Source organism: Phalacrocorax aristotelis, chromosome 4 (genome assembly GCF_949628215.1).
Source record: "Phalacrocorax aristotelis chromosome 4, bGulAri2.1, whole genome shotgun sequence".
Taxonomy (NCBI): Eukaryota; Metazoa; Chordata; class Aves; order Suliformes; family Phalacrocoracidae; genus Phalacrocorax; species Phalacrocorax aristotelis.
This window is the reverse complement of record NC_134279.1, coordinates 69,256,085-69,270,452: the sequence shown is the minus strand read 5'-3', so window position 1 is coordinate 69,270,452 and position 14,368 is coordinate 69,256,085. Positions and strand designations below refer to the sequence as shown.

At 38.7% G+C, this 14,368-nt stretch overlaps 1 protein-coding gene across 3 annotated transcripts in view; it reads right to left on the bottom strand.

Annotated features, from left to right (window-relative positions):
* The window catches only part of CLNK (cytokine dependent hematopoietic cell linker), a 38,872-nt gene extending 26,996 nt beyond the window's left edge, over positions 1-11,876 (bottom strand). Inside the window, exons 1-6 of one of the 3 annotated variants that reach the window (XM_075091881.1) lie at positions 11,865-11,876; positions 10,818-10,867; positions 7,300-7,337; positions 4,695-4,857; positions 1,599-1,678; positions 1,248-1,293 (exon numbers count right to left, since the gene is read on the bottom strand). In XM_075091881.1, the coding sequence (XP_074947982.1) occupies positions 1,248-1,293; positions 1,599-1,678; positions 4,695-4,857; positions 7,300-7,337; positions 10,818-10,842 (352 nt within the window). In that variant the 5' untranslated portion in view covers positions 10,843-10,867; positions 11,865-11,876. Of the gene's footprint in view, positions 1-1,247; positions 1,294-1,598; positions 1,679-4,694; positions 4,858-7,299; positions 7,511-10,817; positions 10,868-11,864 lie in introns of those variants that run through there. The other 2 variants (XM_075091879.1, XM_075091880.1) reach the window with 2 other exon arrangements.
* Positions 11,877-14,368: the final 2,492 nt, after the last annotated feature.

Below are 14,368 nucleotides of genomic sequence, written 5' to 3'. Positions count from 1 at the left end.
TTCAGCTCTTTTACAAGCTACACGAGATTATGCTCACAAGTCAGTCTAACTTTTCATTTTGCAAACTTTATAGTGCTTACTTTCTCATAAGCTGTAGGAATTATTTGGCTCTGTGTTTTGTATTATAGTAAGAACTAAAAGGAAAAAATCAATTTTGCATGGAATTCTTTGCATTATTTTTCTGGTTGATCAAATATAATACAAAGTCTCTGAAATTCAGCTGTTACAGCAAACTTAGAAAGGATCATATTTTCTGGCTTGGCAATTGCATTCTTTTTGACCATATTTAGCATATAGCTCAAAGAGTTGAAAATGATAAGAGGAAAAATATCATTCCCTTTCAAGGTTAACCAGATATTTAACCCTTCAGTAGGTGACTTAATGAGATATTGGTACATCTAAAGTATATCAAATATAGAAAATATATAGAAACCTACTTTAAAAATAACCTTATGATTAAGTAAAATCATAAAGGATTTAATAGTTGGACATCTCATTAGGTTCTTGAAGAATAAGATAGCAGTCTGTCTCCAATTTCACCACAAGAAACAAAACAGAACAAACAAAAATTATAGGTACCTTGGTGACTCAAAATTATAGGATTTTGAAGCAAATTTATGGTTAAAGGCAAAGCAGTGGAGAAAAAAAAATATATGCTAGATGATATACTATATAATTAGCTTATTCTTAGTAGGAGAACATTGTCAGATAGCTTTTGTAAATAGGTACCTTAGGATGCAAATCCTTAGTAAAAATTGGTACAGTTTATATTACTGTTTAAAAATAGTTATTAGATTATGCTTTAAAATATATTCATATAAAATGCCTGAGAAGGATAGGGAGCCTAAAAGCAAGAGAGCATGAAAAGGAGAAGTGTAGCAGGGATCACGCAGTCTTTTGTTGAAACAATACAGGAGATACAGGCTTCCCGCTGCACTTATGTCCTTATAATTGTAGGGAAAAGGAAAACCTGATTTTTAAATTGAACGGCTTTTTTTTCCCCCTCCCCTTGAAGAACAGAGAACTCGTGAGATAAAATACATCTCCTTTTGCAAAATAATTACTTTGATGTTAAATAGTTGAAATGGTATTGCAAATTTTGTAGTATGATTATTTTGGAAAGTGGCTGCTTTTCTGAAACCATGTCTTTTCTGCCATCTGCAGTCTCTACTTATGTACAAAAGCTAAATATAGAAGCAACAATTTCTATTTTTGATTGCAGAAATGGGTAGATTTTTTAATTATACCTCTAACACTTGGCACGCTCCTCTCCTCCAGAACAGGCGTGTGTTTCTGTTAATAAAACAAAATGAAGATGTGGCTTTTGTCATCATCCTTGAAACTATGGCTAGTAGAAATGGCGCTGCTCCTGCCTGGGCTGCCTCTCATGCTTGGTAGATCCCCAGCAGTGAACAAGTGAAAGCAAGCGGCAGGGTCACTGGTACAAAGTGAAACAGGAACGGCTCACAGGAACTTGCACGACCTTGTACAATTGAATGTTATGTGGCTAAGACTTTAAACAGGCTGCACTTAACTTTAAATGATATTACAGAAAAGGGGAAATCTGTTTGTGAATAGGGTTTAAGATCTTTACTCACAGCTGAATACTGAGGGGGCAGAGATATGTGCTGGTTGTTTGTTGGGGAAGTGGTACCTGAAGGCCTTAAACAACGTTTATCTGTAAAAGAGGAAGAAAAAGCAAGCTTGAGTAATTCAGTAATACTGTTTTAAGAAGAAGAGGTTTTAATGTACAAAATATGTTTTTCAGGTCAGATCTGGCCATTTTTATAGCATTTCAATTTCTTCCATTTCAGAACTTAACTGTTATTTTAGTAGCTGTGTTGAGGACATAAGCATGACCCTAGTAATAGCTTTATGGTTAACCTCCTCACTGTAGTTAAAAAAATAAAAGCCTTGAAGAAACACTTGAAGAAATGCACAAGTTGTGCACTAGCATGTGTTTTTGAGACATTAATTTTATATCTTGAGGCACTGTTATTTGTCTAGGAAAGATGGCAAAATGGGATGTTAGCATTGAGTTTTGCCTTTCTCAAATACATTTTCAGATTGTTCCTCACTCTTGTATCCTCCCACATTATAGTTACTGGGCATAACACACTATGGTGGGTTGATCCTGGCTGGATGCCAGGTGCCCACCAAAGCCTCTCCATCACTCCCTCCTCAGCTGGACAGGGGAAAGAAAATGTAATGAAAGGCTTGTGGGCTGAGATAAGGACAGGGAGAGATCACTTACTGATTACTGTCATGAGCAAACTAGACATGGCTTGGGGAGATCAATTTATTACCAGTCAAATCAGAGTAGGATAACGAGAAATAAAACCACATCTTAAAAAAACACCTTCCCCCCCACCCCTCCCTTCTTCCTGGGCTCAACTTCACTCCCAAATTCTCTACCTCCTCCCCCAGAGTGGCACAGGGGGAAGGGGAATGTGGGTTGCAGTCAGTTCATCACATGTGTTGTTTCTGCTGCTTCTCCCTCCTCAGGGGGAGGACTCCTCACACTCTTCCCCTGCTCCAGCTTGGGGCCCCTCCCACGGGAGAGAGTCCTCCATGAACTGCTCCAATGTGGGGCTGTCCTGCGGGCTACAATTCTTCACAAACTGCTCCAGCGTGGGTCCCCCACAGGGTCACAAGTCCTGCCAGCAAACCTGCTCCTGCATTAGCTCCAACCTCCATAGGGCCACACATCCTACCAGGAGCCTGCTCCAGCGTGGGCTGCCCTCAGGATCACAGCTTCCTTTGGGCACATCCACCTGCTCTGGTGTGGGGTCCTCCATGGGCTGCAGGTGGATATCTGCTCCACCATTAACCTCCATGGGCTGCAGGGGGACAGCCTGCCTCACCATGGTCTTCACCATGGGCTGCAGGGGAATCTCTGTTCCAGTGCCTGGAGCACCTCCTCCCCCTCCTTCTTCACCAACCTTGCTGTCTGCAGAGTTGTTTCTCTCACATATTATCACTCCTCTCTCTGGCTGCAATTGCTGTTGCACAGGGTTTTTTTTTTACCCTTCTTAAATATATTATCCCAGGGGTGCTACCACCGTCAGTGATGGGCTTGGCCGTGGCCAGTGGCACGTCCCTCTTGGAGCTGGCTGGCATTGGCTCTATCGGACACAGAGACAGCTTCTAGCAGCTTCTAACAGAAGCCACCCCTCTAGTTCCCCTGCTACCAAAATCTTGCCACGCAAACCCAATACACACACAGGCAAAAAGCAGCTTTTTTGGTTAATGTGTTTTCTCTGAAATCACGAAATAAAACTTGTGTCTTTTTTGCATTTCAGGACAGTCTTACATAAACAACAAAAGATGCTGAGTGAAAGTCTTTCCTACTAACCAAGATAAAAACAGTATTTGAAAATAAATATGCACAAAACAAGTCTTTGGAACATAACGTAGAATATCTGGATGTTCAGACTGGTTGTGATCTGCTCACACACTGATAAATTTACTCACATTAAAAATCATCTGTTTGTTTAGACATCAAACTAACACCCAGAAAAATCAGCAGAAAAATCTTTGCTGACTTTGATGTGAACTGGAGCAAGTTTTCATACATATATGGATCCTGTATTGTCAGATATTTTTTAGTTTCTGGTTTCCATTCTTCCTCATCTAGGATTTCCCCCCAGTTTTTTAATGATTTAAAACCTCCACAGAGTGTTTATAATGGCTTCAAGCAAGGGATAGCTAGGATGATATTTCACTTCTGTAAATGGGATATTAATTGGCTATGTATGTTTGGGTATTAGATGTGACTTAGAATGGCTTTAGTAAACCAAAACTTGATTAATGCAGCTATTTTGCAAGGTTCAGAATGCCTGAAAAATGCACTCAGTTGTTTATTAAAACCATTGAAAGCGACAAAGAACACCTTTAAAAAGAATATTACATTTCTTCGTCTGCAAATTATAATCTGGAGGAAAGCTTCCTGTCTTCTTTAATATGTTTTCCATCTTATAGAATCATAGAATGGTTTGGGTTGGAAGGGACCTTTGGAGGTTGTCTAGTCCAACCCCCCCTGCAGTGAGCAGGGGCATCTTCAACTAGATCAGGTTGCTCAGAGCCCTGTCCTGCCTGACCTTGAATGTTTCTAGGGATGGGGCATCTACCACCTCTCTGGGCAGCCTGTGCCTGTGCTTCAACACCCTCATTGTAAAAAATTTTTTCCTTATATCCAGTCTGAATCGATCCTCCTTTAGTTTAAAACCATTACCTCTTATCCTGTCACAACAGGCCTTGCTAAAAAGATTGCCCCATCTTTCCTATAGTCCCCCTTTAAGTACTGAAAGGCCACATTTCGCTACTGAAAGGCTGCATCTTAAAGGTTTCTAGGGTTAAATAGCAGAGGGCTTTTCTGAAATGATTGTGGGTTTGACCAGTCAGTTTTTTGCACATTCCAGGTGGAATGGGATCATAGTATTTCTCCCATGAGGGTAATATTATAATTACAAAAGCAGCATGTAATTATTAATTTAGCATAATATAATGAAAATAAGGGTAACTGTTGAACATGAAAAAGCAGACAAAGCTCCTCTCTTCTACCTGCCCACCAGTGGTTTATTTTCCAGTTGAACCATTTCATTTAAAAAAATATCCAGACTGAAAACCCCAAGTCTGTACTGTTTCTATTTACCTCTAGGTTTGGCTCACTTTCCACAGACAGCAAAAGTTACCTGCATATTCAGATTCTTGTATAGGTTTGGCAGGAAGGATTCTCAATGCATGGATGGCCTCCAGAGTGGAAGAACTTACAGTCTCATAATCACCTTCTTCCTCCTCAGATACCCAGAAGGGAGATTGTAAGTCACTCTTGCCCTTCACTGTCAAATCTTTGTTCTGGGTAGAAGAAGAGATACACAGATAATACAAATAAATCTAAGTTCAAGATTAATTTCAGATTTGGAAATATTTGATTAGCAGAACCAGATATTTTGGAGCACAGGAAATTTTCTGATGGAAATTGAAGGGTTAGAAAGTAGTTGAGCAAGGGTTTTGAGGATCTAAATGTTTTATTTAGATTCATAAAATAGCCATTTGGGAGACAGTTTAGGTCTCTCTCTGAATTTGGCCTGTCACCACTCTTGAAAATATAATGAGAGTGTTTAGTTTTATGATCATTGCAGAAATTTGAAACTGTGCCTTTCATTATAATATTATCCATGTGGTATTTGTACTGTACTGATTGTTTACATATGTTTCTTGCAAGAATATGTTAACTAGCTCATCACAAATGTCATGCTTTAAAATAAAACATGCACTGTTTTTGAGAATTTGTGCTAGCAAATGAGCAGTCCAAGTGAATGTGATAGCAAGTATGTATTGAACAGTGGAGTCCACAGAAATGTGGTGCTGAGGGTGACTCTGGATGTGTCTGTACACTTGTACTAGGTATGTTCAAGATTATTTTCTGGAGTCCTGCTCCACCCTTCATACTCACTGTTTACATGCTGGATCATAACTGCTGGCTTCTTTCAGGAGACATGCACAAACAGCGCAGAGCTAAGATTACTGCCAAGTGAACTCAGCTGAGGGCAGCCAGTGTCTTAGTAAGTCATATTTTGCTACCAGAGACAGTATAGGTGCATCCACACTCTTGGATTTTTCCTGATGTTTGTTTTAATCTCTTCTTGAACTCACTAGTAATGGGGAATCAACAGTTTCGTGAGGTCTCTTCTTCCACTAGTTAACTCTCCCTTCAGTTCATGCTTTTTCTCGAGTGCTACAAATTAAACCAATTTGTGTTCTCCCTCCAAGGACACTGAAGAAATTTATTCCTATCCACTTTATATCAACCTTTATTATGCTTAATGCCTATAATCTTAGTTTTCTCACTAAGCAAGTACAATTCTTTAAAGCTTTCCCAAGCTGACAACCAACTTAAAAGATTTTGAACCTAGTATCCCCAGTGTTACTTTCCTGTGAACTCTCTCCAGGTTGTACACATCTTTATTACAACATCAGGTAAACCTCCAAGAGTTGTTCTTGAGAGTACATTTCAGGGTGAGGTTTGCCTTTTCTTAACAGTACATAAAAAAATACCACCACACCCTAGACAGACCCCTACAGGATACCTGGGTTTGCAGGCTCTTCTGCTGCATAACTCTTTCCAGTTAAGTAGCACACTACTGTCAACTAGGCTGAGAGTGGATATTTTTTCAGTCAATTGTGCAAACACTTCACACATTTTCATCTAGGCCAGGTTTCCATGTTTCTACTTGAGGGACTGTCTTCTGCGAAATTTCAAAGACCTAACGAAAATCAAGGTATATCACATCTACTGTTTTTGTTCTCCTCATTATAGTCATATTTCTGCTGAGAGGGAAATTACTTTGGTTTGAGGAGTCAATGACATGTTTTTCATGTTCACATTAGCAATTTTTTACATAATCATCAGACTTGTTATTTCCAAAAGATGCTTTCAGACTGACTTTGTTTAATAGTTTCTCCAGGTATCCAATAAACCCTCAGGATTTGTTTTCTTTCTTTCTTGTAAGAAATCGAGGTTACTACTGTTCTTTTCCATTGCTTTAGGAACTCAAGGCTTCGTGGAGAGTTCCCAAAGATAATCAATTAATGTCTCAGAAATTGCTTCAAATACGTCCTTGAGTGCTTTAGCATAAGTAAATATTCTCCTGGCTGTTCTTTCCCTGTTCCACTCTGCACCGTTTCTGCTTTCTAGTTGATATTAATCCCATACACCATCTGCTTGTAATTAAACTTTATATGAAACCTGAAGCAGCCGAAGTATTGATTGCATCAACCTTCTTTAGTCATCCTTTACTTGTTCAGCTTGCTTATTCAGCAATAGACCTGTGCTTTCTTTTCATCTTTCTCTGACTTGTAAGGTATTTGCAGTCTTTTCTTATATGCTGAACTGAAACTCAAAACCAGCTTTCAGATACCAATGGGAAGACATTGACATGTGTACTGGTAGCTTTTCAGCTTTCATTTGCACTGGTTACATATTAAACCTTGAGGTTTATGACTGACTTAGTTGTTCAACTTGACTCCTGTTATTTTCACATGATCTTATGATGAAGGATTATTTTAGATTCAGACTATAAATAGGGATTGACTAGTGACTGAGTCACTTCTGCAATATAGCTCCCACTAAAACAAAGTAAAAGTTCTCTTATGTACTTCAAAATTATCATGCTGTTTTGCATTAGCAAACAGTGAAGATTACATTTTCTGTTACCAATGTTGTAGCCAAGACATTAACAAACATCAGGAAGTAAAAGAAAAGTAAAATTTTAGGAAGAACAGTGTGATACTTACAAAATTATAGGTATCAGCCAGCATAGTTCTTCTGTTTTCTGTATGAAATGGAGAAAAGATGCCAGCAGGTGTCATTCTGTAGTATATTATATAATAACTAATAACTTATATAAAGGAATAAAAATCTGCTAAATGCACAGTATTTTACAGATACTGAAACAAAGGAGACGAAGTAAATCGGCCCGTGAGTTTGTTGACCAATGCAATGGATGAGGAAGTATCTGTGTGGAAATGGGATTCACAACCACTAGCATGTCTAAGCCCGCCCACAGAAAATACCTAGAGGAGGATGTGCTTGAACTCTGCTCTCTCTCTCTTCTGAGTTTGGTTGCTTGGTGCAGAACTGTGAGGGCTCACCCCAGTGAGCTTGGGGATCCTGGTCTGGAAATTCCTTTTCTGAATAGAAACATATCTTGTTTCTTTAGTGGCAGAAGAGAATCTGACCTCCAGCTTTCACGGTTGAAATGGAAAATGAGTTGTGCTGATGTCTTTTCTGTAGTAACACAGCACTTGCCCAGGAAGTTGGAGTCCTGCTTTCAGCTTGAGAAGCTCTAAATTCACATTTCCCAAAACCAAGAACACTCCAGCTGCCAGGACTATTCTAGGTAGTGGTTGTTTGCCCATGGAAGTTGTCTCATGGTATAGCCAGGCGTTCATGAGTTACAGGGCCAAAGAGCTGGTGAACAGGAGAGTGAGTTCACACTTGATAAGAGACTCCCAAGTTCTGCCTTTAATCTGATTTACACATTTAATCCAGTGACTATTTAATGCAAAACAGCCACGGTATGTCCTTGACCAGTATGTGCTTTTGTTCTGGACTGTTGAAGCAGTCCTTGCTTAGGCTGCCTGTAGCCTCACAAATCTTGCATCTGTGGCTACATAATAGCCTGATTTCAAAAGCAGAGCATGAAAGACCTTCTGTTAAGCCTAATGTATAATATATAACTACAGCATGCTCTAATGCTTAGGAGGAAGGGAGAATTGTGGACTAAAATCCTTTTATGACAAGGAGAGAGTTAAAACCAGACCCACTTCTTGCCCAGGTGTTGTACCCTGTGCAAGTGTGTGAAGGATGGGCAGCATCCCACAACCCTCCCTTCCAGCTGTGTTTTGAACAAAGCCAGTCTTTACCTAAACGGCCTCTTTAAATTTGTCACTATTGTTCCTTGAAGGTCTGAATGCTGCATGAGCATGGTGTTGCAGAGTTGTGTATACCCCAGCAGATGGCATTGAATGTTCATGTATTCAATATACATAGTACTTTTATCTCTGCTCAGAGGGTTAGTCATGGGGTGGAGGAAGAGTTAGTCATGCAAACTAGTTGTCTGTTTTTCTGGTTAGTTATGCTGGTGCAAATCAGAAGTAAGCCCAGTTCCTCCCATTGCTGAGGAAAACTGATGCAGATGGGGATAATTAGGTGGTACTGATATAATAATAAAAAAAGGCAGTCAATGTCTTTAATTGTAGCCTTTTTACTTCTGTTAATAAAAAATGGTTATTCTTTCCTCAACAATAAAAATGAATAATGGTGGTGAACATCGAAGCTATTAGCTATGCATTTTATGGCTTAATGCTAAAAGGGGACTCTTTAACACAAGCCTTTGGGGTGATTTATTGCTATCCAACATGAGTTTACAATTTGATATCCAGGTTAGTTTATAATCTATTCTGTTTTGCAGGGACCACCAGAGTTTGGAGGAACTCCAGCCCTCCCTCTCCTTGTCTTCTCACATCTTTGCACAGCGTGAGTGAAGGGAGAGGCAGCGTTGCTGCTCTCCTGCGGGCCTTCCCTTTACATAAGGTGAATGCCCAAATATTTGCTCTGTGCTAGCTGAGGAGTGCAAACCAGCTAGAAACTGGTCCTCCTGTTGTTTAAGGATGACATTGTGGTAGAGAAGATGAATATTGCATTCTGTCAGCTATGCTGAGCATATCGGGCCTGTGGAGTGAGAAGTGCTGCGTGCCATCCAGGTGGTGGAAGACTGTCAAAGAGGCTCACTGCTTGGGGGGAGACTATTTCTGCTATTTACTATATATATCACCCTTTAACACCCAATTTCCTGGCTTCTGGTGCACTGGCTGTTGTACAGGGATGAAAGAGGACAGAATCTTTGTGCCAGGTGCTTGCAATCGGCTGGACCTTCTGACACCAGTACTTTTCACTGCAAGCTAAAGACCTACAGCTGACAGGAGTCAGAGTCTTCTCAAGCTATAGGGACTGGTCATATTTCATTCAGTCTGAAAAATTTTTGTTGCTTTGCTACATCCTCTGTGAAATTAATAAATGGAGTATATCAGTTATACTATCAGCCTGTATATATATATCAGTATCAGTGAAGGGATTTATTTCTATGGCATATGTGTGGGTGTGTTTTAGCCAGTTGACAGAGAATGCCTGATGCCAAAGGACAAAAGAGAAGAAGTTAATTTCTCTTTAATTTGCAAGGGAGTAAAATTATGTGCATTTTGTGACAACCTTGCCTGCTTTTCGTAGTGACCTAAAAAAAGTCTGTTCAAAAGGGTGACAGGTTAGCAATTTGTAAATGAAAACCCAACATCAGAAATGTAGCCCTTATTTAGATGAGAAAGCAGAAGGTAAATCTGTTCCCATTGACTTCTGTAAGTCTACGAATGCGCAGTGCTTTTTCAGTCACTGTTTGTGGTGTTTTAGCCAGTGGCAGAAAGTGATAAAGCGTTGTGGGTTATATTTTAATAAACCTTGTGATCCTGACAGGATATCTCCTAACCACTTCAACAGAAAAAGTGAGGCTGGAAATGCTGCAAGGAAGAAATCGCATAGCAGTTTTCAGAGTCACTTTTTTTTCTGTCTGGTTCAAAAGTACAGTGTAAAAACTTGTCCTGTTAAGTATATTGGCTTCTTTCTCTAGCCTCTAGAGGGGTTAGGCAAGACATGTAGAAGCTGCCTGAACTGCATAGGTTTGATTCCAAGACCAAGCAAGAGACTAGGCAACAGCTCAAGTTGTGAAATACAGTATCGTTTTCCACTGACTTAAGTAGGAGCAGTGTTTTACTTATGAAACCAATGTGATTTAAACACATGCTTACTACTGACTGTAATCTGTCATGGAATCATATTTAGAGATCCTGTGTCATTGTCCCATTATTTTGGAACAGAAAACAGCAAAAAGAGGGGAGTAATTCATGAGTAGCAGCAGAGGAAAGAGGAAAGTTCCCTTAGTTGCTTTCTAGAAGTCATCAGCCATAATGTTTTCAATCTCCACAAGAGGATGATTTATTGATGGATTTTTGCAGTGTGTAACATCACAAAGCCATCATTTTTGGGGGGCACTCTGGAAGTAAACACCTTTTTCCTTTCTTCATTAGTGGATCTCCATTTCTTTTCCTTTTTTTCTAACAATTAATTTTAATTTATATGATCTTACAGTGTTCTGATCCTTTATGCCATACATGTTACAAAATACCACTGACTCTGAGTAATAACTAAGGTAAACAGACTTGCTATAGTACTTTCTTTTTCAGTACTGAAAGAATTTTACCTTTTGTATGTGTATCCAGATCCATTGCTGCACATATGTTTGGGCAAGATCTAAAGACAAAAAAAGACCAAACCAATCCATTTTAATATTAGAAATTGCCATTGTTCTATGAAACTTCTCAAAGAGTCTGGCTTAACAGAATGAGTGAAATCTGGAAGGATAATAATTAAATTTGAAAAATTATTTGGCAGATTTGGAAATTCAACAGTCTTCGGCCAAACCTGATGTTTTTGTTCACTTACAGCTCAAAGTTTGGTACAGTTAGAGAGCTCTACTCATTTTGCAAGCATTCATTCTAGCAAAAATATTGTAAAAGTCTTATTGATGCTTTAGCATATTCAGTATATTGTTTGAGGGATGAATTTGCTTAAGCAGATAGGGGCTGAACCTCTCTTTTAGCATGCATCTGTGGCACTGCACATGGCTCCCTTCCCACTCTGCCAGGCAGCAGAACAGGTATAACAATTTCCCCTAGTCCTGATGGGGTATTTTTCCATCCTACTATTACTCTGCCATAGGGAATATATGAGATATATTGAGTGTGGAAGAAACATATAAACAGATCTTGACGTTACTCTGGTGTCCTGGATGATGGTTCTCTCACCATCACTCTCTCTACCCACTGAACCTTAGCCTGTCCAGCAACATTTATGGATCATTACAGTTGTAGCACTTAGTATTCAGAAACAACAAGAAATATTTTGTGATGAAGATGAGGCCAGGGATGACATTAGGACTGCATTAATGCACACTTATTTTATCTAGTATCTAAGCACCCACCCTTGGAACTGCCCAAAGTTTGTGAAATACCAACACAAATGGTTGAGTTTCAACTGTTCCACTCTTAGAATTACAAGATAATTTAGGTTAGCAGCAACTTTTGAACAAAGAATGAGGCTGAGTGTTTTCCTGTTCAGTGAGCAGCTGTAAACCACACTAATGCCATCTGGTCTTTCACTGTCTGCTGCTTAGGGCATGGACACATCAATAATAAAAGTTTTATTGATATTACTTATCAAATGTTTAAAAAGTAATATATTTACTTACTTATTTTTTGGCAAAGTTGTCTTCCTGCTGTTTGAATATGCTGGATGATGTACTATTGTTTTCCTGTTAGCTCTGACAAAATTGAACCAAGTTTACTGTTAGTAAGCGGCAGTAAGTGGGGAAGAAATGTGTGTGCAAGCAGAATTGAAAAACAAATTTTCAAGTCTGGGAAATACATATATGTAAATGATTCCCTTCTCTACCTCAAGCATTTCCATTCTCTGAATATTTTGCTGATTTTCTTGTTGTTTTCAACTATTTGGAAAAAAGAACAAGTTTCCTGCTCAGAAAAGCTGGAAACTGAATTCCTGCATCCAGTCTTTCGTTTTCTTTAGAGTAGGGTACATACTAAACTCTTGTACAACTGAATAGGAATTAAAACCCAGGGGCACCTATCCAAGATCGTTATTGGTAGTAAAATACTTGCTAAACACCAGCAATGTAGCTATCAAAGCAACAGAGATAAGTTCTCTTGGCCTCCCTACTTCTGTTGCTCTTGAGCCCCACTTCGAAAGAGAGGTCCTTTTATTACTCTTGTAAAATAATATTGATCTGTAAATCCTTGAAACAAACTCTGAGATCATTTCAACTTTTACCCTTTGACTACCAGAGACTTCACTGTTTGCATCAAGAGAGTTAGGATTATCTCACCAAACCATTCCTACAGCTTGTAAAGATGGTCATGTTCTCTTGTACAATGTCACTTGGGCCTAGTCCTGCCCAAATTCCTTTAAATTCATAAATCTTATAATCAGTGTTGTCAAATCAAGTTTCAATTTTACTTTAGAAACATGCATCCAAATCCTATTAAAAAGAAAACTAAAACAAAACCACCCCATCTCCCCTTTAATCAATACTTGAAAGTGCACATCGATAATTAATTTTTCTGTCAGTATGGAAATGCTAAAGGGCATGCATGCAAAGATGCAAATTTAGAAGAACGAGAAAATATTATTTTCTTTTCAGCCGTGGAGTTAGTGCAAGAACTTGAACAGTTGCTATAACTACGGAGAATTTTGGTTAAATGGTTAAATCTATACTGCTGAGTTCTCTCTCTGGAACATCAGGAATACAAACAGGTAACTGATTTCTGTCATCTTTATGCTTTTTAACATTCATGTATGATTATTTTGTCCTTTGAAAGACCAATTTCATTCTTTGCAAAACTCTTCCCTCAACTCCCCCTAAGGCAGTGTGTATTATAAATACAAAAATTTATTGCATATGAACATTATACATGCAGTAAACATAATTTTTGTGTGTTTGAATTTACTGCATTCCTCCCTGACCCTTCTGGTGGCAAATTTCCCAACACGCACCTGAATAGTGACCTCTTGCAAGTTCTCCCTTGCCTACAGCAGGGAACTATTTTAGTCCTTTTTGTCTGGTTTTTGTCTGCATGTGAGGTGCAGGATTGAGGTTGAATACCTCTTTTGCTGGTTACCTCCCCGAGTCCTTCAGAACTACATACATATTTCTGGTAACTAGTAGCATAAATGACTCAGAAGTACAGGATTTGTCAGAAATTTATAATGGGTTCAGGCCGTGAGAACATTCACAGAATCACAGAATGGTAGGAAATGGAAGAGACCTCTGGAGAGCATCTTGTTGACACCTTTTGGGTGATCTATGCTAATAACATCCTCACCCTGCCTAAAAAGATTACAAAAAGCCGTTTTCACCATTTTTGCTTTAAAATACAGCTATGCCATTTTTAAAACCCCCATGTCTAATTGTAGGGCCAAAACATTTTTCCTTCACAGGGTTTTCTTCATTTTTGTGGTCAATGCTACAGCAACATTGCTCCCTCCTTCTGCAGAAAGGTGGGATTTTATCTATGCAACTTAGCCACTTTCATGTCTTTTAACTTAAGGGGAATGTGGAATTTCATTTAACTGGCTATGTTCTATAACTTTTTCCATTTATGATATTCATTCCAGACTGACCAGATACAGACCACTAAATTCTGAGTCTGTGATAATGCAGTTTAGTGGCACAGACAGAGCAGCAGTACCCATTCAGCTCAAGATTCAAGTTACATTATGTCTGGCCAGAAGATACACTGGGGAGAAGAATCATGGGTAAGCTTCTTTTTAAGTGATGATTAACTAGTATTTAACTGCAGAAAAATTGTAATGGAGCACTTACTCTAATATGGATGACATTTACATTAATGTCAACTGAATTTATCTTTATGGGTTCTGTTGCAATAAATTATTATTAATTTATGATTAATTGGTTGTATAAAAGTTTCTGTTTCAAAAATCTTAAAATTTCCAAGAGTCAGGAAATTATTAGGTAAATTGTAAGACACTCCATTTGAAAGTTTATTTACTTCACAGCATTTAAGGGGATTATTACTAGGACAAATTTTACTTGCCAGGAGTAAAAGATGGCTAAGTCAATAGCTGAAGTACAGATGGTTAAAAGAGAGAAAAGTCCATTTTGTCTTATCTTTATTCTCTCTTCTTCTGTCTCAATACTGAAACAACAACAATAGAATC